Source organism: Pleurodeles waltl, chromosome 3_2, assembly GCF_031143425.1.
Source record: "Pleurodeles waltl isolate 20211129_DDA chromosome 3_2, aPleWal1.hap1.20221129, whole genome shotgun sequence".
Lineage (NCBI taxonomy): Eukaryota > Metazoa > Chordata > Amphibia > Caudata > Salamandridae > Pleurodeles > Pleurodeles waltl.
Window position 1 is genome coordinate 117938961 of NC_090441.1, and position 25635 is coordinate 117964595.

Consider the following 25635-nt stretch of genomic DNA (forward strand, 5'->3'; position numbering starts at 1 on the left):
AATCCTTTGGTATAGTTGCACACAAACAGCAAATCAAAGTGGTTACAAAATGTGCCTTTTTCACTGCAGTATGACGCCGACCCAAGGTGTTGTGTCATTGTGGCTAAGGGCCAGATGTACGAAAGGATTTGACCCATTCTGTGTCTATGGGGAAAAAGTTTTCGTACATTTGGCCCTAGGTGTCTTTTTTATAAGGAGGTGACCTTCTTCACTGGCCACTATTGCAGGAGAATAGAGACTTGTACATTACAATACAACATTTATCCTTGACAGAGTAATTCCACGGAGAACTCAGGTTGCTGTCAATATTCAATTGCATATTTTCCTAAAGGTGCCAATTTTTAATGGGCGATTGTTTTCGGTCTCCACATTCCATACAGACTTCCATGATTTATACTGGGAGAAACCTATGTTTGCATGTAGCAGGGTGAAAAACCTCAAAGAGATCCTCACTACTGAATCACAATCACACAAAACTACTTTCCAAGGTACCCGTATATATCAAAATGTATACATTGTAATAATGTTATAGTTGTAAATAAGTTGGCACACCCTACACAGGGCCAGAAAATTGTATTGCAACATTCAAAGCATGTGATGTATGCAAATAAATGCCCATGCAGTAAGATGTACGTTGGCAAAACGCAAGGGAAAATCAAAGTGCGTATAACTGAGCATAAAAGTAATATACGCAATAAGTTATTCTCATCGAGTGTTGCTGTGCAATGGATGGCAGCTGGTCACAACATCACCCAATTGAGTTTTTAACCATGTCAAGTAAGAGTGGATAATCACAGAAATATTTTAAAGACTGAATGTTCCTGGATCAAACTTTTGAAGACTTTACAGGGCTGAATGACAAACTAGAAGACTTGTGTTTCCTTTAAATTGTTGTTTTCCTTTGATTTGTGTTGAATTCAATTCAAGCTAAGCATGCTATATTCGTATTAATGAACATCATAAGTCTCATTACGAGTCTATGCGGAGGCCCGACCACCACATTACAACCCTGGTGGTCCGACCGCCAGCTCCGCCAGGATCTTGGATCCCGGCGGTCTGGCAGGGGCGGAGATCCTAATTTGCCAGGGCAGCACTGCCCTGCAGATTACGACCTCGTTCTCCACCAGCCTTTTCGTGACGGTAACACTGCCATGAAAAGGCTAGCAAAGAACAGGTGCAGGGGGCCACAGGTGTGCCCCTGCACTCCCCATGCACTTGGGACCCTGGCATGGGCAGTGCAGGGGCCCCCCTGCCCAGCACCATCACAATGTTCACTGTCTGCTTTGCAGTCAGTGAGCATTGCAAGGCTGCTGGTGCACCCTGCTGGCTACAGCATTGCCGCGGTCTCGATTATGAGCCGGAGACAATGCTGTCGTCTGTTTCCTGCTAGGCCGGCGGACGTACACCGAGGTTTCCGCCAGCCTAGCAGGAAACTCTAGTAGATCCGGTGTAGAGGTAGCCAGTGTGGTGGCAACCTCCCCATCGCAAGGTCGGTGGACAGTGCAAACCATCCGCCGAACTCCTAATCAAGCCCTATGTGTCTAAGCATGGCATTTACGGATACCATCAGTTGACAGCAGGCGGCCAATAAATTCTGTTCCAGGCAGACTCATACCACTAGTATTTGGCATTATGGGATCAACGAATAGAACAGGTGTCTCAACCAGTCGATTGCGAGCTGCCAGCAGCTCCCAGACCCCTTCAGAGTAGCTCACCACAGCCTTTAGTTCATTTTAAATAAACACAGGGTCCTATTTTTCCCTTTGGAGCTAAGGGAAGACTGTTTTTATTTTACATCATTATCTTTAGGCTGCAGATAGCAGGGCTTGATAAGGAACAGTGCTGGAGTCAGATTAATGACCAAAGCACACAGGTGAACAACTGAAGCATTAAGGTATTTAACTCCTGAATAAAAGTCCTTCTCAACACTGGATTTGGAGGTAAGAATAAAATGACGTTTCTCAAAGCTTTTATGACGGAGAAAATTAAAAAGAAAAATTACCGTATGAGTAAGTTAAATTTTCATTTTAATTTTCTCAAATTGTTTTCCAAAGTGTTGCATTTACAAACTGCAGGCCTCTTGCCCCCAGTGGCCAGTAGAACACTGTGCCATATTTATAACTGAAAAATACAGTCATTGTTTAAATGGGAGAAACTTAAAGTGCAGAACAAGGTTCCACATTATGAACATTTTTGCACTTTAAATTCCTCCCATTAAAAACAAATGTTTGTATGTTTGTGTTATACACGTAACGGTGGCCACATTTGGCGAAAGGTATGTCCTGTGCCACAAGTACGTACGACACAGGCTCTCAGTTACACATACATCCCGTTCAAATGCACAGATGTCCATGCACCCCCAGAGACCACACTCTCACTGACACACATGGCAGCCCTGTCAGTGCCCCTAGTCAAAGTATTTTGTTCAAGTGACAGAATCTGGCTGTACGGAGATTAGAGTTAAAGTCAATGAAGCTGGGTGCGGTGGTGTCTGGTAAAAATACATACGTAGCTCATGATGATTTTCATTGATCAGAAGAGGCTCTCACAACAGAAAAAGTTGGAGATCCCTGGTATAGAAGCTCGTGTCTTCAGTGATATATGGTTTTGCATAAGACAACTACGTCCCATTCACACGTCTGAGGATATATCACTGGTGGGAGTTTGACATAAGTAGTATTTATATTTATTTTGAAATGAGGTTATGTTTGCACTATGCTACTCATCGTATTGAGGGGAGAGGCTGCCGTCGGGGGCTGCATGAGTCATGCACACAGGGGGGAAGGGCCACAGGGTGATAAATATTTAGGTCATGTTTTAATATTGGAACTTGCAGTAGAGACATCCCCCAGGCTGACAGTATATAGATGTTACAGAATTGACCCATCAAGATTTAAATCCTGCTTATCACTATTTCAGTGTTTTATTTGTATTGGAAGTCTGTTGTCACCCTTTAGTATTACGTCAGGGAATAGATGGGGCAACACGCCAGTTAAGTTTGGTACATGAAGGGGATAGTTGAAAATGACACGAAACATGCCATTTCTCTACTGGGTGCACTTCCGTTTTGGCAGAACAGATGCGTGTTTGTAAGTACAAATACCATTAGTATGGCTGCTCCATAGTGATTTAATTTGTTCGCAGTACATGACGTGGTGATTGAGACAAGGTTTCAGCGATGCTAACACTCGGGCTGGGAGAGAGAGTACACAGCGGCAATAGTCACATTGTGAAGAGGCATGTTTCTGTCTTTTGGAGTTCACAAATTTACACTGTTTACATTTGCTACGTAACGGGCAGCATGTGCATCTTCGTGGATCACGGTTTCTCAGTGGGGATCACTGAAATATAGGTGGTCAAGCACTGACCTATATTGCTCACTATTTCGTTTTTAGCGGGGCGGCATGTTAGCTTTTTGCACAATTTGACGTCAGTTTGGGATAAAATAAGTTTGACAATCGTCCGCCACTACAGCATGCGTAGCACTTGGGTCACATGCTAACAGTTTAACATTGGCAGTTCCAGAACGTGATGTTATGATTTGTATTTTAACTTATAGATACCCCTGAAGAAAGGTCTAATGACCCAGAATGCATTGGGTCTGTTTGATATGCATCGTCAAGATTCTTATTAAGCTTACAATGTGTTGAAGTGAATATACAGGTCATCAGAAACAGTGTATTATGCAATACTGGAGTTTGGAATATTATAAAAGGCTCAAATAATTAATATATTCATGAAGAAGAACGCTTGTTGATAATTGCAAAATACTTTTGTCTCAGTCATTACATTTTGTCAAAGTGAATATGAGCCTACGGGGAATGATAACAGTGTGTCAGGCGACTGGCGAGGAGAGTCCAGCATTCGGATTGGTTGACTAATTATGCAAATTTGGGACATTGCGTAGTGGCTGGCTGCTCACAGGTTAAATGATAATTGAGTAGACTTCTAACAGCTACAGCATTTAGGGGTGCGGAGAAGGAGTGCAATATTAGTCAATCATATCTCACCATGAGGTCTGTCAGCCCCGCGGATCCTCCATGGCGTGAAATCTACAATTTGTTTTAGCATTAATTGTGCGAAAACTGCTGAACGGTATTAAAAAAAAAACTTTCTAGGCCACAATCTAGCCATCTGGCGCATTTTGTGTAAATTCTTTCAGCTGTTTGGGCTGTAGCTGTGTCTAAAGTTCCTATGGAAAAATGAATGCTGAAAAATCATTTTGGGACAAAACACAAACACACTTTTTCTCAAATCCTGCTTGACGGATCCCTGCCAAAACTTTCCAGTTAGGAGCTGAGGTGAATTTTTTTTGGGAAAGATTCTTGAAGGTTCTTCAAATGGCGCCAAAGATATAAGCAAACCAAAAAATGCATTTCCTATGGAAACACAGTCTTAAATGTAACTACCCAGTGGCAGCTGGCCCCCGGTAATATATACATAATTAATTACTTGATGCTAAAATATTTGCCATGCATCTCCTCTGCCTGTCCACTGTTATGTGTCAAAGTCTCAACCGTGGCTTTGGATATTGGACTGATGATAGAACTGCTTTTGCTTTCTATTATTACTTTTTCTTTCTGTTACTACTTTATTTGCTTTGTGTTGTTATGTTAGCAATTAACTACATTGATGTAGCACATAAGAGTTAAATAATCTATAAAAAAAGAAACAGTATTCACACATGAAATTCAGCACATCTTGGAAGTGTCAGGCACCATATTAGTATTACGATTCTGTAGGAACAGATGGACGAATAGAATAGTGGCACTTATGCAGTTATGAGTGATGAAGACAAAGATTGCCACATGAGGAAGAAGAAGTTATTAGGGTATCAAGGGAGTTGTAAAGTTGTTGTAAGAAATAGGGAAAATAGCAATTTAGAAAGAACACATTCAAGAAGCAGTGTTGAAAGGTCAAAGGCAATGAAGTGGGGAAAAAGAAAGTAAAGGGCGGTAGCCTGACATAGATGGAGTAACAAATGGTAAAAAAATTAAAGGAACAGGTGAAGGAGGAAGCAAGATTCAAAGTAGATGTTAAATTGGTTTTCAGCCTTTTTTTGGAAAATCATTAAGCTCTCTGAGAGTTTAAGGCTGACTGGAAGGGAGTTTCATAGGAGTGAGTGCCTCCGGTGAATGACTGTACTGATGTTTTATGAGCTCTAATTTTATTTTTGTTTGCTGTCTCTAGTTACATAGGTTTCCTATGTTCTTATTCATGCCATATATCTTGAGGGATGAGCAAAGATTCTCAGGTGAGGCAGATTTAGACTGGTAAAGGTTATTACATGCAAGTTATTCTTGAGGGGAGCCAATGGAGATCCCTTATAAAGCAGGAGAAATGGAGTTGAATGTCCTTATTTCCTAAAATTCACATAGGCACATCTATCTCTGGAGAAATGTAGTTGAATTTCCTCTTTTCTTCATATTCTCCTTGTTTGTTCTAGCTAACACTATTGCCTATACAACGCTACTACATAAGTCACTGGGCTGGAGAAAGGGTCTAATAGCCAGACTCAATATACAGTGCATTTTTTTCCAGTTTACCCAAGCTTATAATAGTGCTCCACCTCTGTGCAGGTAGGCATGCCTTATGTTCTCCTCATCAGTCAAATGTTGGACATTGGCCACTTACTCTGTGACAAAAATGAGGAATTACAATCTTTTATCAGAGTAGAAGTGCAGAGATTGAGCTGTGCATTTCGCCTCATTTTTTGTCTGATGTTCATGTGCTACATTTTATTCCGTAGAACTTTCCTCTGCATAGCTAACTGCTCATCCTCAAGTGCAAAGGTATCTTATATTGTTTGAGTTTAGAACCAGGTACAAGTCAGGTTCCTCTAGGCAGGATTATGTGACAGTGTGTTGGACTTATCCCTTTTTGCAGGGTCATCCCCAAACTTTTTGCCTCCTTCCTCCTATTTTTTTCTGATCTGTTTTTACTGGTTTTAGCACTTTGGGAACTTTACCACTGCAGACCAGTGCTAAAGTACAAGTGCTCCTTGTGTAAATTGTGATTATGATTGATTATCCATGATTGGCATCTTTGACTGACTAGTAGTAGTGCCCAGGGCCTGTAAATCAAAATGCTACTAGTGGGCCTGCAGCACTGATTGTGCTACCCACATGAGTCGCCATGTAAACATGTCTCAGACCTGCCGCTGCAGTGTCTGAGTGGGTAGTTTGGAACTGCCACTTCGAACTGACAAGTGTACCCACTTGCCAGGGTCAAACCTTCCTTTTTACTACGTCAGTCACCCCTGAGGTATGCCCTAGGTAGCCCCATGGGCAGGGTGCAGTGTATTTAAAAGGTAGGACATGTAATGTGTGTTTTACATGCCCTAATAGTGAAATACAGCCAAATTCGGTTTTCATTATTGCAAGGCCTGTCTCTCCCATAAATATATTTTAAGTGCAGTTTCCCGTTGGGAGCAGATGGAGATGTGGAGTTGGGGTCTCTGAACTCACAATATAAAAATACATATTTTGGTAAAGTTGTTTTTAGATTGTCTGTGTGAAAATGCCACTTTTAGAAAGTGGGCATTTACTTGTTTAACGATTCTTTGCTTGACTGCTGAATGCACGTCTGGGTCAGACTGACAGTTGGGCTGTTTGTGAATTTACTCTATACAGTGACACAAAGGGAGCGGAGGTGTGTCCTCCATATCCTGATGAGGTTTCCTGGGTTAGAGTGGAAGGGAGAAGCTGACACCTGCAATTGAAAGAGCTATGCATGACCTCACATAATACAGTCTCCAAACCCTAGAGTGTGGCTCGGGCAGGGCAAGGAAGAGGCAGGGTCATGCACACTACAAAGACTTTCCTTTGACGTTTGCCTCCTTCAAAGGCAGAAATGGGTATAATTATTGGACTACTGACCCCACAATTTTAGAACACTTCTGGATGAAGAGGAAACTCTGCGAGGGAGAAGAGCTAGATGCTTGAGGAGGACCTGCCTCTCTGTATGTTGTTTTGCTGTGCTGGCCTCCTGCTGCTGCTTCTTCCCTGGTAGTGAAAGGACTGGACTTTGCTTTCTACATCCTGCTTGTGAAGTTTCTCCAAGGGCTTGGACTGAACTTGCCTCCTGTTGTAAAGTCTCAGGGACATCAAAGACTTCACCTGCCAGTGCTTGGGCTCTTCTGCTGAGAGTCCTGACTTGCTAAGTGGTGCCATATCCAGATCCAGGGCCCTTAGAAATTGAAGCTGGTAACCAGAGTGTAAATCCACGACCCCGAGCCGTTGCGGCAGAAAAATCAACCAGTGTATGTACTGCAGCTGAAAAATCGATGCAGCGCCAGTCTCACAAATGTTTGTAATGAGGTCCTAAGTGTTAAAATAATGTATTCAGTGCTCAGTTTTGGTCCAGTAGTAAGCAGGCCCCAGGACAACAGTGGAAAAAGTTTCAACAGACACAGCTGGAGCCAAGAAACCTTTGTATGCCCCGTTGACACAAATACCAAATAGGAAAACATTTGTTTGCAAACTATTTATTACTCCAAAGATTAAATCCATTGCACGTTATGTAGAATGAAAGGTGAATGTATTCGTTTGCTGCCGATTGTGAATAAGCACATATTGTGGAAAGAATTGTGGAACTTTAGCTTCAGGACAAAGAAATGTGAGTATGAGATCGAGCAGGCTCTCAGTCTCAATTGGAGGAAGGTAAATAAGCATAGCATTTTTATTTTTCCATGTAGGCAAATAAATTGCATACTGTGTCCACAGTGTTTTGAGGAAGTGGTTCTTCTTTTTTTGTGCAGCCTTTAGTTTCATGTACAGGAAGCAGCATCAACCCAAGATGGCTGTTGCTTTTATCAGAAAATTCCATTCCTGTGCCTGTCTCTGCAACCGTAGAGTAAGTAGACTAGTGTTTCCGCTGTAGGAGAAGCGGCGAGAGCCTTCTTGGTAGACAACTGTACCTTTTTAGAGCGGGTATACAAAAGAAATAGCAGACTTCTAGAATGCCGGCTTCCAACGTAAAAGGCAGCGCAAGAAAAACACGTTTACTTGGGCTATGTCAACATTATTCAGCAGGCCTAAATTTTGAAGGAAAATATTTGTTTTGTATTTTATGTGGAATTGATTTGCACAACAATGCTTTTCTGAAAAAGACCTGGCAAGTGTTGCATGTACATACTTTAGATGAAACGTCAAGTAAGCATTTACCCCTTGAAATGTTGTGCTTTTAAGATGCAGAGGTCTTCCTTTCACGAAGTCTTGTGTCTTCACCAAATAGTCCTTGATGCTGACAACATTGCACCTCATGCATTGCAAAGAAGCTCTCCCTAAAATACGGAATAAATACAATGAGACAGAAACTCTCCTCTCAGCTGATCTAAGATATGATTGATACACTTTCAGTGCAATTGTGGAAGAAGGCTGACCCAAGGAACTAGTGTGTGAAGGAGGCTGGCCAAAAGCCCACAGTGTTTTTTTGCAATTGGTCTGCTTTAAAGTTTAATAGTGCCATTAACTTCCTTTATCGATTCTCATCCGTCACTAGAGGTAAAATTAATTTTTGTATGACATACCACACCGTGATTTTTGGTCTCATTTCAGATTCCGATATGGAACTCCTTAAGAAACGTAAAATATAAGGCTGGGAGTGGTGACAAGATCGACTTTCCTGTTTAGTCTTCTGTGCTTTTTACACCATATGTTGTGTATTTTTGTGCATTATAAAATACCAAACTAAGGGGTGGTTGTTGTATATTCGTTTTGTGGGATTTGTCCCTATTTGCACATGTTAATACCCAGGAGGTGCTCTTACTGTATGACAATGTAGTTAAGTTTTGACCCCACCCACATACTGTCTTTATGAAACTGGGATGCAGGTGACATTGCACATTGACAAATAATCTCTCCCTTCCCCTAATTATCTAATACTCCAGTGTTTTAAAGGCACCGTTCTGGCATGCTGTGTAACGTGTGCAGTCCCTCAGCTGGGCTCTTGAATGATATGTCTGTCCCATGTCTACTTGTTATATTCATACTGCAGAGAGCCTTTCTGAGTATCACAGAGCAGCACAGGGCCTTTTTGATGTACGTCTTTGCTGTTTCTTGAGGTTGGTTGGGCTTGCAACTTGACTAGTATTTTTCTTTTTGTTTTAGAATGGGAAACACGCCAGATTCAGCGTCTGATAACCTGAGCTTTCGTTGTGCTGTCAGCACCAGCAAGCCGAAGGGTGGCTCAAAAACTGATCTATGAGAGAAACTGGCGAACAACTTTTTTGATTAACTACATTAGCTATCTTGCTCACATTTGTTTCTCCTGTGGAGATAAGCTATTGAATGGTAATTATGTTATTTTGCTACTGTTGCCCCAAAATTAGGAAAGTTTGTTGGGAGCTTTGCTTCTCTTTCCATGTACCATGTTTAGTAATTGTTAAGAAAGGTGCATGTCATTCTAAATTCAGATATTCTTCAATGCTACGCACTCCTCATTCTTCAATGTCTGTTTTAATTTATACTAATCTAGTCTGATTCACTTTACGTTTTGTAAGAATTGCATATTTTTCATTTCCTGTCATGTTTTACTTTTTGAGAATAAAAACAACATTTATTGGCAGACCAAGTTACCAACCAATTCCTAATAAATCATAAAAAAATAAAAGGATTCGGAAAAAATGTTATCAAAACATACAGCTATTACAAAAATAAAATGTTATCAAAACATACAGCTGTTACAAAAATAAAATGTTATCAAAACATAGAGCTATTACAAATAAAAAGTTTCATTTCAATTAATGTTTAACACAATGCTTAATTTACTTATCGAAAACCCTTTGTATGGTTCTTACTTACACTGGTCTTACTTCTAACTGTTTAGTAAGCATTTTTATTACTTTGGTTGCCCTTCACTTTGTTACTGTTTTTAAAACCTAACATAGAAAATGGCAGAGGAGGGCGTCAGTATAATTCTGTACTGTTGATCGTTTACAGCAGTAGATGTGCACAGTGAAAAGCAACATTTCTTGTTGGTGCAAAGAAATAGAAGATGCTAACTTTAGTTTCAACTTAATCTTCTTTGATATTTTGCATACACCATTCCCTGTCTTCCGCTGATGCAGTTTCTTGTTTTGAGAATTAGAAGTCATTTATCTAAATAGAGGACAGATTGAGAGGAAAGGTAAAGACACGGAGGATACAGAAAGGGACAACAACTATGAATGGAACACGTTTTCTTAACTGTGGCAGTCACCCAGCAAGGCTCACAAGGTTCTGTAAAACTGAGACCCTAAGTACCTTTGCAAGATTTTTCTGGCATTAGCAGATGATCACTGTTGCCCTCCCACAATCAGCTTGGCAGTCAACCGATCTAAAATAAAAGGTTACTGCAGGTGAGAACCCCATTCCTCTAGAGTCACATTTCCCCTCCAACTCAGAGTAAAACAGAAGTAAGATTTGGGTAGTAACTCTGAGGTTGGATTTACTGAGTACAGAGAAGAATGAGAAGTGTTCATTGTATGTGACAGTGACATAAATTGGGATTTAAGTCACCTGATTAAGTGATGTTTGATTGGGTCATGTCGGTGGTGATAGTAAGGATGTTCGGGACCTACTCCACGAGAACCATAGTGCAATGTGATTTCATTAACTTACAAAAGAAAGTGCAGGTCTGTAGGCAGCAAATAGCCAAAATAATTCAGTGCTGAGGATGTGAAGAGAATAGTGAGAGTTCAAAGGACTGATGTAGTACATCATTAATTTGTTGTACGATGAAGTAGAGGGTTTTTTTTTTTTCAAATAATTTTTATTGATTTTACAAACGGATAAACAAACATAAGTTCAGTTTGGAAAAGCAAATACAAAAGAAAGACCGCTCACTAAGCACGAGCGCATTAGACAGAGGAACATAAAAAAAGGGAAGAAGTTAAGACTGTGCATTAAATACATTGTTAAAACCATCTTTTACGCACAGTGGAAAATACAGTGAGCAAGTTAATACGAGTGAGGTGATTTGAAATCATTTAGGTTACATTATTGGAAAGAAGACAAGCCATGATCAAGTATGCACTGAAACAAGGCCTTCAGGCTCTAGAGTGAGGTTTATGAGCCTATGGTGGTTTGAAAGATAAGTTAGCGGCGGCAAGTGAGCCCCAGATAGGCCTATTGGTTGGACGCCAGCTTGTACATTGCACTGAGGTGTCATCCGCCATTCGCGCCACATATGAAATGAAACTAGACTGGAGTTCTTCTAGTTAGTAAGAACCATTTTGCAGGCAAATGTCAGCATTAGGTCAAGAAGAGATTCATCTGCTTCATTTTTTATTTGTGGGTGAAGCTGACCTCGTAGAATATAGAAGAATTGATGATAGGATTAATGCCTAGGGTTTTATTAATGAACTTAAAAATGTTATTGCAGTAATTCTGGAGTATGGGACAGTATAAGAGCATGTGAGCCAGGTCACCTGTGTGCACAGCACAGTTCCACCATGTGGCGCTTTGTCTGAGCTTTAGCTTGTGTAGCTTTTCGGGGGTCCAGCAGGCTCTGTGAATGAGCATGTGTTTAGTTTGGGATAGCATTGGTGATATCTTCTTAGTAAAAGCAGATTTGTAAATTTCCAGTCAAATTTGATATTGCTTTGGATGGATCTGCATCCTATTTTTGCTCGTTCCGTGAATGACCTTTTGTAAGAGTAATTTGTATACTTTGGATCCTGTATGGCCGGCTTTGTAGAAGTTATTAATTAAGCTAGGTATCAAAGGGTTATTCTTTAGAGCTTGAATTTTAGATAATTAGACTTCTAGCCTCAGAAATTTGTACAAACTCGAGGTTATCCAACCTGAAGCGCGATTGCAAGGTGGGGAAGGGGAGTAAGAAAGTGCCATCAAGTGTTTGATCAGATTAATTCCTTTCTTAGACCAGTTGGGCCACAAAACAGTATGTCCATCAACTCCATCAACTTGAATTTTGGGGTTGAGCCATATTGGTGACAGGTTTAAATTGCAGATCTTTATTTTTGAATGGTAGTCCATTCATACAATTTCCATTTTAGTGTTGTTCATGATGTTATTCAGAATGGGGGAGGTGGCAAATTGTCCATCGATAGGTACGCACACATAGGTTTGCCATCTAGAAGTGATTTTACTAGGTTCACCCAGACTGATAAGTATTCTGACCCATCAAGGTACCAGTTGATACCTTGTTTGAACAAGTTTGCCGCTTGGTAGTTCCTAAAGACGGGGAGGCCTATACCATTGTTATCTTTAGGGAGCCTAAGTTTTTTGAGTGAGAATCTAGGTTTTTTGTTTTGCCATAAAAATTTATTGAAGGTATTGTCGAATTTTTGTTAGGAATTCGTCTGAGAGTGGGGAGCATACAGATTAGGTAATTAACTAAGGGGGTAATCCTCATTTTGAAGGACTCCGCCCTTCCCCACCATGAGAGAAATTTGGGTGACCATCCATCAAGGAGATTATTGACCCACCATGAAAGAATTTTGGTCTGACCATCCATCAAGGAGATTATTGATCTTCTTAAGTATGGAGTCTTTGTTATGTTTTAAAGTAGTAATACGTTCACTGGAAAATTCGGTCCCTAAATATTTAGTACATTCTGGTTGTCAAGCGAGGCCAGACTCACCTAAAATTACTTTATTTCCAATGTTATTGAGAGGCATAATTTCGTACTTGTCTTTAGTAAGCATATAGCCAGATACATCTCCAAATTCCTGAATCAGTGTCATTGAAGCGGTGATGGAAGTCAGGGCATCTTCGGTGGTAATTAAAATACCATCTGCATTTGGAAATGAAAGGGCATATAGTCAGGTGTGAATTTGCATTTGTAGATGGGGCCTGTTAATGTCATCATGAATAGCAACGGACCCAGACCTTACGAGAGCTGTGATAGCTTAAACAATTGCTGGAATATGCCTACAAACTTCACAGCTAGCTGCTGCAAAGAATGTGACAAAACTTTGTATGCCAAGAGAGTAAATTAAAAAAACTACTCCCATGTTTTTCCACAGTATGAAGGATACAAAAAGGTACACATCTGCCACCAACATATAATGAATATATTAATGTATTCATGTATTAAGGTATTTGATTAAGAAAATAAAGTCCGCAACAATGAAATGTGATTTTGCTTCCTATGATTCTGATGTATAAAATTACTTTGTACAACAACAAGGTTTTACAGATCACACAGATTCCTCTCTCTTTCTCTCTGTGATGAGCTAGTGCCGTGATTAGTAAGATCCTAAGGCATGCAAGCATGTTACATACTGTATCCGTTGCTGTTGTGGCTCCCTAGATTCCTCCATGCGTGCTTCATTAGTACTGGGGCAGCAACTAATACCTGCGCTCTGGTTGGTACCTAATATGCTCCAGTGCTATCATGTGTGGAGGTCCGGATGGAACCGTGTGGTGCTGTCAGGTGATGCTGGATGGCCGATGCTGGGAAAAAGTGTTCCAGACCAATCTGGGCCGTAGACGTTGTAGCCATAATGTGAGGACTCTGTAGGAACATTACTATTATAGAAGGTCAGTAACGTTTGCACAAATAGTGCTTACTGCCTTGGCTTGGAAGGACAAGTACCTAAAGCCTTTGGCCAAAAAGTATTTATCCAGGAGTCAATATTCTGACCAGTGACAAATACCTCGGTTTTGTCCTAGTTATATTTGAGCCGTTGTCTTCCCATTAAAACCCTTACCTTTATGAAACACAGTTTCAAACCCTTGTCTCCATCAAACATTGTTTTAAAGTAAAATAAGGGTAGTAAGGGTGAGAGGCGCCGCACCTCTAAGCAGTAAACAAATAGTTTTTACAGAGTAAAGAAGTACGAGCAAAGTCCGGTGCAAAGCGGCCCAGTGCCTTACTACCCAGTAGGCACCAAAAAGGGTACTAAGAGTACCCTAGGCAAACATGGGACAAGAAGGCCACAGCACACAGAATGTAATGTCCAACAGTAAAGCAAGAATAGATATTCCTGATGTCGTTCTCTAGGTTGGAAGAAGTATGAAGTTGAAACGAGTCTCAGATCCTAGCAAATTAAACGATCTCGAGACTACGGGAAGCTCACCGCTACTCTATTTCATGGTTATGATCACAGGCGTATCAGGGCCTTTTATATCTGCATTATCACACAAGCTCTCTACCTTACGCACCTGCAGCTGCTTGGCGCAGCAATACTACTTACAGGTTTACCATTATACTAAGCCCACTCAACTGAGCTACTTTGCTACTTAGCATCACCACTTACCCACATCGGCCAGCTGCCACAGCCTTGATGAAGTCACCTGTGTGACGAAACACGTGTTGGCTGTATCTCCATGATGACTCAATGATTTCTAACAACTATTAATAAAGACACCATCTGCAAACAGGATCTGAGACTCGTTTCAACTTCATACTTCTTCCAACCTACAGAACGACATCAGGAATATCTATTCTTGCTTTACTGTTGGACATTACATTCTGTGTGCTGTGGCCTTCTTGTCCCATTGTTTTAAAGTAGTAGTGATGGGATGGGATCCATCTCCATCCAGCGTATGGAGGATCTGGGGATCTCCTGCTTACTTATTAGGTGGTGATTGAAGGAGCCATTGGATCTACATAGATGCTAAAAAGGTATGTCAAGAATGCAGACCCTGGGAGGCAGGTTGATTTGTAGATTGTGTGACTAGACGCCTCTTTTGCATGCTCTGCAGTAGAAGAGCAGAACAAGCTTAACTCTGGACTTGGCGTTCCAGTTTCTTACAAACAGAAAAATCTCTTGGGGTCCAATACTTGCGATAGATCTATATGAATAATAATAACAATGTTTTGATTGTACTCACGCCAGTGAGAAAATTAAATATAATAACCTTGTAATTATCTATTTATTTCATGGAGGAAATAACTATATTGAATTTTTTCACTGTGCCTGAACAGTGCAGCTAAAACCTCCAAAATAGGGATCTGAATATTTTTTTTAAACAGTGTTCAAAATAAAAACTATAGCTGCAATATTTTGAGTATGATTTAAAAAAATCATATTTCTCACAAACAAATTCAAATATCAAAATTAACCTGGAGCGAGCCATCAACTTGAACCCTCACAAAAATCAGAAATCATCACCCGTACCATTAGGGTGATCTGCAGGATAAAATTGAATTCTAATGCACTTTACTATTGTCTCACTTAGCTATTTTGTTGATATTAACGGACAATCTCTTAGACATGGGTCTCCTTCCTCTGGACCAAATTAAATTTTTCAATGTACGTTCAATATGAATAAAACATACATAATCACTAACCAAAAATTAGAATACTATCACTCATGCATTTTGGCAAACCCATTTTGAGCGTTCTCCAGCCAGTTATAAGATTCCAATAGGAGCATAATTGGCCAGCACACGGCTTTCTAGGAAGTAGTGAGATTGGACAATTCTAGTGGGTCAATGCTGCTATTTTTTAACAGTGGGATCACTACTGCCTCTTTCCGACCTGTAATAACTTAGCCAAAGGGAGACAAGAGCAGAAAACTCTTTACACTTTGGTAGTCTGTCAGGAAAATATAATAAAATGCCCAATGAGCAATACATTCGTGCATCTCCAACTTTAGCCAAAAACTGAGTTCTCTTCATTAAAGTCATGATCAAGTGTTCAGTTACATCCGGTTTCAGCCACTCAGTTAACAGCGGAATTTAACCCAATAAAATCACAGTGTGTAAAAAAAATATATATATTTTTTTAATTAATGTGAAGAAATGGTTGGGTTCTTTGAAAAAGTGTGAGGGAGAAGAGAAGTTATGCACAACCCTGTAAAACGTCATGGTGCTTTTCAGGTGGGTGTAGAGATTGCGTTTTCGAGGCATGGTCAGAGGGGGTTAGCAAAAAGCTTGTAGCAAATGATGCATTTTAAAGGATCTTGGGCCTGTGATCTAGTAAGAGTCATAGGACATTTTAGGGGGCTTTGAGGGTACTCTCACAAGGAGTTTTTTTTTTTTTTTGGGGGGGGGGGGAGAAGGAAATGTATAGATTGTTAGGTACATTGGACCAAAAGCATTAATTGAATCTTGGTTGGATTTAAATACCTATGTGCAAGATTCCAGTATTTATGACCTGATACATTTGGCTCCTGACTTTTGGTCTGCTCATATGCCATTTTCATATCCACATGCATATGGCGTGTATTGGGAATAAGAATTCTCATTGGTAACACTATGGCCCAGATGTACTAATGTTTCACACAGAGCAGCATCCAGATGTGCTGTGCTGCCTATAAGGGGCTGACTTTCCTCATAGCATGTGCCGGTGCTAAGACTGAAGAAATGTGAACATCTGTCTTATGCATGTGCGATTCTCCCAGGTCACTCGTAAACCTCCTGGGAAATAAGGACTTCCTATTCACATGTTGTGAAACAGTATAAATTCCAGTGTTTCAATATCCAGCCAGAGTGCAGAATCCCAATGTGATTGATATTCTAAATGCCTTCATTACACCCCTATCTCTGGACTTGGCACAAACGCGAGGGCCTGCGCTCCCTGCTCAAAGCTCAGAAAAGGTGTGTGGACCTAAATGTATTTATACAGAAGTGCAGAAACTAATACAATATTCTGCTAATCATTTTTTAAACAATGTTAGGTATTTTCCTGACATCTCGTTTTCTATGATTCTCCTGTACTCTTATTTTAGTAACCATTGCAGTAATTGCTTGACATGTAATTTACACTGGGATAGTGCATATGGTGATTTGTAGATACACTATTGTGTTCCTTGACTTGGTAGAATCCCTTCTATCATCTTTGGCAGGCCCGAGCAGTCTCCACACTCAGCCGTCCCCATGAAAGAGCCCAGGGGTTCATTTTCTCTACTCCACAGACCCACAGCTGTCCCTAGAGATAGTCTAAACATGACAAAAATGGATACAAGTTTTTAACAGTGGAGTAAAAGGAACAGGCAGGGGAGATAATTGTAAAAATATGTTCAAACAAAATACAGCGGCGTAACGCAAAATGATGTGTCCCCTGCAGAATTTTAAAAGAGCCCCCCCCCCCCCGAGTCTCTCATTTCTCACAGATACCCATTGGCCTTGGGCTGAATTCCCCCTATTGCCCCCACCCCCAGGGACGGAAGCCCCCCTGTGGGTCTACGTTTGCATCAGAGCCACTTAATAAGAATACTGATTACTGGGCTCTTCCCATGCAATGCCTCAAGACCGTCAGCCATCTTAGACAAACCCAAAAACAGTGTGTGGCTTCTGTCAAAACTGAACTGATTCCGGAATTCATCCAGGATAAAGCGCTGCTCCTCGAGATTCTGCAATTGACCAGCGGCCGCCTAGTCAACAGGGAAGTTGTATGATGCCTTGTTCATTTAGAAAAGATGGAGACCACAAGCTTGCTTCAGGGTGGCTGTGATGTTGCTAGAAATCACGGAGTTGCTGACATAACTGTAAACATCTTTTGCTAAGGCATTAGCATGATTCATAGTAATGATGATTAAGTAAAGGAAACAAAGAAAGACCACTGGAGGGATATGTGGCATTAAATGATAAGCAGTAAAGGGATAAACTCTGTAAGGGAAGCGAGTATATAGACCAAGTGATAAAGAGGGGCTCAAGGGAGAGGAGGGTACACTGTAACTTGTTTTCTGGCATATTTCGACACAGGATTCTGAAGTTATTGACAATGGCCTGAGCAGCTACGGGAACTCGAATAGTTGGTAATTACAAACCAGTTGATGTACATTTTCTTTTTGAAGGACTTTACCTTTTGACTATGCATGCCTGCTTGCTTTCCAATACCATTTCCAATTGGGAAGGGACTTTGCTTTGTTCTCTGGAAGGCGAAAATAACACCATTCTGTTCTAAAAGGATAATCCGTCTTGTAAATAGTCCTGGCACTGAGAGATACTACTCCCAGCAAGGGTGCATAAAGTGCTCTCTGTGAGACGACTGTTATTGTTCATTCCTATGCAAGATGGATACTATGGCAGGTTTTAAAAGTCAGATCCTTTTCAGAGCTGCCACACTGACGAAAATGTGGTTACGCCATACGCAGTCTGAAAGGATTTGTTGGCAAAAGAAAATTTAATAATCTTGGCATCATAGGTTCAACTGGCCATGGTTTCCCTTTGCAAAAATCAGTGCCACAGGCTCATAAACGGAAGTAAGAGGCAAATTTTCACCCTAAGATACAGAAGTTTTAAGCTTGGCATAGGTCTGTTTCTCATCGTATAGGTCTGAGATCATGAGAATAGGAAAAGGTGTCCTTCAAATAGCTACAAATATGCAAACGATTTGGACTAACCAAGCTCTTCCCAGGTTTCCTTCCTCAGGAGCCAAGATGCAGAAGTGGCTGCACATCTGAAACTGACACTTTCTGTGGACAGTGTTAGCATAAGTAGATAAACATGGCCGGAGTGGGTTATAGTTATAGTAATTGAGTAAATACAGTTCTATGTTTTTACACACAAGGAGAGACAGCCAAATACTACCATTTTAAAGGGTAATATATTGGAAAATGGGTAAGTTGTAGAGAATTTTATTTTTGGAAATTGCCCTCTATGCAAGGTCACCCTCACACATTTTGCCTTTTTCCTCCACTTTTTGCTGAATTCGTTTTTGATGGCTTTAGGACTCTGGGCGCTTTACCACTGCTAACCAGTGCTAAATTGCATGTGCTGTCTGCTTAAAACATGGTAACAGTGGCTTATTCACAATTGACATATTTGAATTACGTATAAATCCATAGTAAAATTCACTGTGTGCCCAAAGCCTGTAAATTAAATGCTACTAGTTGGCCTTCAGCACTGACTGTGCCACCCACATAATTAGCCCTTTCACCTGTCTCAGGCCTGCCATTGCAGAGCCTGTGTGTGCAGTGTTAAAGTGCCATTTGGACCTGCCAAGTTAACCCTCTTGCCAGGCCCAAACCTTCCTTTTTTATACACATAAGTCACCCCTAAAGTAGGCCTGGGACAGCCCAGGGGCATGGTGCAGTGTATTTAAAAACGAGTGCATGTACTTTTAAGTTTTACATTTCCGAGTTGTGAAAAACTATTAAATTTGTTTTTCACTACTGCAAGGCCTGTCTCTCACATAGGATAACATTGGGATTTCCTTATTTTGTTTTATAAGTATAATTTCCATTTGGGAAGAGATGGGACCCCCAAGTTTAATGTCTCTAGGGGACCCCCACGTTTGGTGTCTGGAATCACAATTTAAAATCACAACTTATGGTGAAGTCAGATTTTAAATTGTAATTCTGAATGTTCCACTTTTAGAAAGTTGGCATTTTCTTACTTTAGCCATTTTGGAGCCCCCTGCCTGTCTCTGAATACACGTCTGGGGTGGGTGGTAGCTGCTTTTTGTGTATTCTCTCCAGACAGCGACACACAAAAGGGAGCTTAGGTGTACACTTCTGGACCTGTGGATACTCTGCCAGAAAGAAGGACTGCTGTGCTGCTACAAGGACTGCCACTTTGCTGGACTCTTGCTCTGCTGTGCTTACATGCTGCCTAATGCCATCCTTGCCTGGGTGTAAGAAGGACTGGATCTGCATCTCTCCAACCCTGAATCAAAGTGACTCCAAGGCCTTGCTGGCTTGCATCCTGTTTTCTGAAATCTCAGGGGCACAAAAGACTACCAACACACCTACTACAGCACTTATACTCTTCCAGCTGTGAGTCTTGTCCTGCCAAGTGGTGCATACCCACTCCTGGGCCCTTGGAAGTGGCTATAAAGTGCTGCTCGTATCAGAACTGATGCATCGCCACTGCTGCACGGATCAGAAATATTGCATTGCCCCTTTTGCATGGATTGGAACTGGCGCATGGGCCCCATTCCGTGGATTAACTTGAAGCACACAGTTTATTCTTTAAAAATTCATATCTCAAGTTCTACTTAATGAATGTTTTTAGTTTTGGTCTTGTTTTATTTATTAAATCAAGCTCTATTTTTCTCACCAGGTGTGGTATTTTTTTGTGTGGTATTTACACTGGTTTATTATTTGGTGCGTACAAGGGTGTAGGAAAATGCCACTGTTGGCATGGTCACTCCCCACTTATTGCCTAGTGTTGATGCCAGCTTTGATTGAAAGTGTGCCGGGAACCTGCTAACCAGGCCCCAGCACCAGTGTTCTTTCCCTAAAACTGTACCTTTGTTTCCACAATTGGCACAGACCTGGCACACAGTTAAGTCCCTTGTAAAAGGTACCCCTGGTACAAAGGGCCCTTTGAGCAGGGAAGGTCCCTAAGGGCTGCAGCATGTATTATGCCACCCCAAGGGACCCTTCACTCAGTACATGCACACTGCCTTGCAGCTTGTGTGTGCTAGCAGGGAGAAAAGACAAAGTCAGCATGGCACTCCCCTCAGAGTGCCATGCCCACCAACCACTGCCTGTGGCATAGGTAAGTCACCCCTCTAGCAGGCCTACAGCCCTAGGGCAGGGTGCACTATACCACAGGTGAGGGCATAGCTGCATGAGCACTATGCCCCTACAGTGTCTAAGTCAATTCTTAGACATTGTAAGTGCAGGGTAGCCATACTGAGTAAATGGTCTGGGAGTTTGTCATTACGAACTCCACAGCACCATAATGGCTACACTGAACACTGGGAAGTTTGGTATCAAACTTCTCAGCACAATAAACCCACACTGATGCCAGTCGGGATTTATTGAAAAATGCTCACAGAGGTCATCTTAGAGATGCTCCCTGTATGTCAGCCCAACTGCTAGTGAAAGGCTGACCGGTCTATGCCAGCCTGCCACTTCCAGACACGTTTCTGACTACATGGGTTGAGTGCCTTTGTGCACTGTGTGTTCAGAAACAAAGCCTGTCTTGGCTGGAGGTACTTCACACCTCCCCCTGCAGGAACTGTAACACCTGGAGGTGAGCCTCAAAGGCTCAGGTTTGGTGTTACAGTGCCCCAGGGTACTCCAGCCAGTGGAGATTCCCGCCCCCGAACAAGCCCCCACTTTTGGCGGCAAGTACAGAGGGATAATGAGAAAAACAAGGAGGAGTCACCCCCTCTTCCAGGACCACCCCTAAGGTGTCCAGAGCTGAAGTGACCCCACCTCCTTGAGAAATCCTCTATCTTGCGTTGGAGTATTAGGACCAATAGGAATATGGATGTGCCCCTCTCCCCAGAGGGAGTTGGCACAAGGAGGGTGTAGCCACCCTCAGGGACAGTAGCCATTGGCTACTGCCCCCTGACCCTAACACACCTCTAAATTTAGTATTTAGAGGCGACACTGAACCCAGCTCTTCAGATTCCTGATGACCTCAAGAAAGAAGAAGGACTGCTGAGCTGAAAACCCCACAGAGAAGAGGAGACAACAACTGACTCGGCCCCAGCCCTACCAGCCCGTCTCCTGCTTCCAAAAGCTGCAAAAGAAGAAGCAACACGATCTGCAGGACCAGCGACCACTGAAAAGCCTCAAGGGGACTCCCTGCATCACTGAGGACCAAGAAACTCCTGTGGACAGCGGACCAGTCCAACAAGAAGACAAGCCATCTTTAAAGGGACTCTCACCTCACTCCAGAAGCGTGAGTCCAAACTACTCTGCACCCAACGCCCTCGGCCCGTGTCCAGAGAAACCAACTAGCCAGAGAGGATCCCCAGGCAATTCTGACTACAAGTCCACCCGGGGCTGACCTCTCCAAACCCCCGTGACGACACCTGCAGAGGGAATCCCGAGGATCCCCCCTGACCGCAAATGCCCGGTACGAAGATATCCATTGCCAGGAGAAACACTGCACCAACAGCCCCCAAGCCAGAGAGAAACCGACCACTGGTGCAGCAACGACCAGCAGGCAGCCCTCACCCTTGCCCAGTCGATGGCATGCCAGAGAAGCCCCCCTGTGCCCTGCCTGCAGCACCTAAGTGACCCCCGGGTCCCTCCATAGAGTTCTATTGAGAAACCAACGCCCTGTTTCCACACTGCACTGACCGCCCCTGTGCCGCTGAGGGTGTGATTTTTGTGCCTACTTGGGGCCCCTCCACTGCTCCTCTAAACGCCCCTGGTCTGCCCTCCGACAACGCGGGTACTTGTCAACACCAGAGCAGTACGCGCTCTATTGGCAACAAAAATGCAATAACCCAGCACTCTCAAAACAGCCTAATTTATGCATTGTGCTGATATGTTGTGGTTTAACCTTTTGCATTGCAGAGTTCAATCCTGAAAACCTATTTTCAATATGCTTACAAATACTGTTCCTTTGCAATGTATTGCTGCAGGTTTGCAGAGTGTGTTAGGGTGTGGCCCCTTTCCAGGGCCTTCCAGAGACTTTCCCTGCAACATGCCTGGGCGTGGTTCTGGGCTGGGCCAAGACTCTATAAAAGAGAGCCAGCCCAACTCCTAGTGCTCACTATTCAGAGGTCCCGGTGCAGAGCAGCAGCTTCTTCCTGAGCTCCTGTCCCGGCGGCCTATTTGGATCTTCCAGTCTTCTGCCCTTCATCTTTCATTGGTGATCATTGTTCCAGGCGGTAAGACGGTGGTTGGACTGTCCCGACACCGTTATTGAGAATTTTCATATTCTTGGTTTAATTCTTAAATAAGTAACAGATTATTTGCACGCTACCATTTCTTGACATTTATATGGTAGTTTACAAATAGGCAAGACGCGCAATTTGTTTCATAAAGGTTTGACTTTGTTATTCATTGCGTGCTACCATTTCTTGACATTGGCATGGTGGCTTAAGAATCAGCAAGACGTGCGATTCGTTTTATGGTGTTTAAACATTGTTGTCCATTGCGCGCTACTATTTCTTGACATTTACATGATGTTTTACGAATTGGCAAGACGCAACTCGTTTCATGAGGATTTAACTTTGTTGTTCATTGCGCGCTACCATTTCTTGACATTTACATGGTGGCTTAAGAATCGGCAAAAGAAGCGCGATTCGTTTAATTGTACTTTGATCTTGTTATTTATTGTGAGCTGTTATTTCTTGACATTTACATCGTATTTTACGAATCGGCAAGACGCGCGATTCGATTAATGATGATTTGACTTTGATATTCATTGCTTGCTACCATTTCTTGGTATTTTACATGGTGACACTCGAATCGGCAAGACGCACGATTCTCTCCTCGAGTTTAATTCATGTTGTTTATTGTATGCCACTATTCTAAAATATTTATTATGTAATATTCGAGTTGACAAGTTATGTGATTTGTTTCCTGAATCCATATTGTGTTATTCATGGTGCACAATCCTTTTATGGTGTTTACTATATGTGTATATATATATATCTGTAATATGCGCAATTTGTGTTGAAACATTTTAAGAGTACACAGAAGGCCAGAGTTTCTAGATGCAATATTATATGGTCCTAGTATACATTCTCAAAACAGGATTTATATCACTGGTTTAAAATTTAGTCCAAATGTTTTTCTGATTCTCATGTAAAGGAAAGTACTTGAATAAGAAAGTTTTCATTTAATTCATCTTGATTCCCCTACAGGTATCCGACCATCTTGAAACTCAGTCATTTTAAACTTAACTCTTAGATTGTTCATGTTTTCAGAGTGACTAGGCTTAGAATCATAGTCTAGTATAGAATTCAGGAGATATAATTTTCATATTGTGTGTTCTAACCTTTTTCTTACTACAGGTCTCCTTCCTAGCTGTTCCCTTCCTAATCCCCTCTTCCCCTCTTGAACTCTCTCAGTCTCTGTGATTTATCTATCAGAGTCTTGGAGCTGTTCAGTAGTGGACGTGTTGGGAATGTGCACAGACCCCGAGGATCTGGTGACTCTGACAGAACTTACCTGCAAGCAGACCGGAAACAGAGTACCACCTGTCTCCATTGGGGCCTACATTATTTTGGCTCCTGTTTGACCTCTGCACCTAACCGGCCCTGTGTTGCTGGTGCTGGGTGTTTGGGGTCATCTTGAACCCCCCCCCCCAACGGTGGGCCACCTGTGCCCCAGAGATTGAACCCATAGGTTTGTTACTTACCTCAAAAACTGTACTTTACTTACCTCCCCCAAGGAACTGTTGAAAATTGCAGTGTGTCCACTTTTAAAATAGCTTTTTTGCCATTTTAAAGAAAACTGTGTACATTGTTGATTCCATTCAAAGTTCTAAGTATTACTATCCAAAGTACCTTTCATTTAATGTACTTACCTGCTAAATGAATCTTGTGGTTCTAGAAATAAATTAACAAAAGAATATGTTTCTATATAAAAACCTATTGGTCTGGAGTTAAGTCATTGAGTCTGTTTTCACTTATTGCTTGTGTGTGTACAACAAATGCTTAACACTACCTTCTGATAAGCCTAACTGCTCGACCACACTACCACAAATACAGCATGAGTGTTATCTGTTATTGCCTCTGTCAAGCCTCTTCGGGAACCCCTGGACTCTGTGCACACCATATCTCATTTTGATATAGCATATACAGAGCCAGCTTCCTACAAAGGGCGTATGCCGCTCTGTCCATGTCTAGCGCCTGAAGTTGTTTGCGGGCCATGGTCAGTTGGTGGCAGGTCTTATGGGATCCTGTCTGTTTATGATCTGTTTCTAGTTCTTTCACCTGCTTCTCAAGCAGGCTCCGTTTATCCCTCCTTTCTCTATTAAGATATGCCGCCAAGACAATCAGGTGTCCACGAAGGACCAATTTCAGCACATCCCAAAGCGTAGCAATGGGTGTGTCTGGATGGTCATTGTGGTGCAAAAACTCAGTGATTGCTCCCGTTAACTCTTTGACATGTGCTTCGCTAGTTAGGAGTGTATGATTAAAACGCCAAATGCGGTGCCAAGGGACTAGGCCTGGAAGGTGTATGATGGTGTGTAGAGGGACATGATCTGAGAGTGCTGCTGTCCCTATATCTATGTGAGTGATGGATGTCAAAATCTGGGGCGTAGGCATATGTCTGGTGAGCCGCTGGAAAAGTATAGACCCTCTCTGTGGGATGGCGGCTGCGCCAGACATCTGTGAGCCCATATTTATTCAACTACTCCAGACTCTGTGCAGAAAACGCCTTCATCTGTCCCACCCATTGCACAGATCTGTCCAGTCCCGTATCGGGTACTGAGTTGAAGTCCCCTCCAATCAGTATGTCCTTATCTGTGGTAGCCATTACTTGACCCAGGGCCTCTAGGATAAAGGCCTCTTCTTGCTCATTAGGTGTGTATAGGGTAGCAAGCTTAAAGGTATAGTGTTGCACTGTGATTCAAAGTTATAAAAGTCCACCAGGAATATCAGCCTGTGTCTGAACCACTTTTCCAGGAAAGTAGGAGGCCAAAAGAATTTCCACCCTGCCTTCTACCCTGTGCCAGAGGAAAAATACTGTTGATCAAACCACCTGGATCGCAGACTTTCAAGTCTGCCTGGAGGAGACGTATCTCCTGCACCAGGCAGATATCACATTTGGACTCTCGTAGCAGGGATAAGAGTGCAAATCATTTGCAGGTGCATTAAGTCCCAGTACATTATATTATAGCAAGTGATGTGTACCATCTTAAATACAAAGTGGGGGTGTAGACTTGTGAAGCAGACTACAGGTCGTCCGAGGCCGATCAACCACCATCCTGCAAGCAGGTAATTCACACCATATGTTTCTCGTCTTAATGTTAGGTAGGAAAGTAGAAAGAAAGAGGTAGCACAAAATGCCAGATAAGAACAGAATGAATGCAACCAACGCTGTCTCTCCCACCCCCGCATCAAACAAATAGGTTGGGCTCCATGTCGGA

The 25635-nt window shown here is 42.2% G+C and overlaps 1 protein-coding gene across 1 annotated transcript in view; it reads left to right on the plus strand.

The window, feature by feature from the left end:
• SUMF2 (sulfatase modifying factor 2) overlaps nucleotides 1-9746 on the plus strand; it is an 88797-nt gene extending 79051 nt beyond the window's left edge. The window contains exon 9 of the mRNA XM_069226943.1: nucleotides 9111-9746. Within this exon, the coding sequence (XP_069083044.1) occupies nucleotides 9111-9207 (97 nt within the window). The 3' untranslated portion in view covers nucleotides 9208-9746. The remainder of the gene's footprint in view (nucleotides 1-9110) is intronic.
• The last annotated feature ends 15889 nt before the right edge of the window (nucleotides 9747-25635 follow it).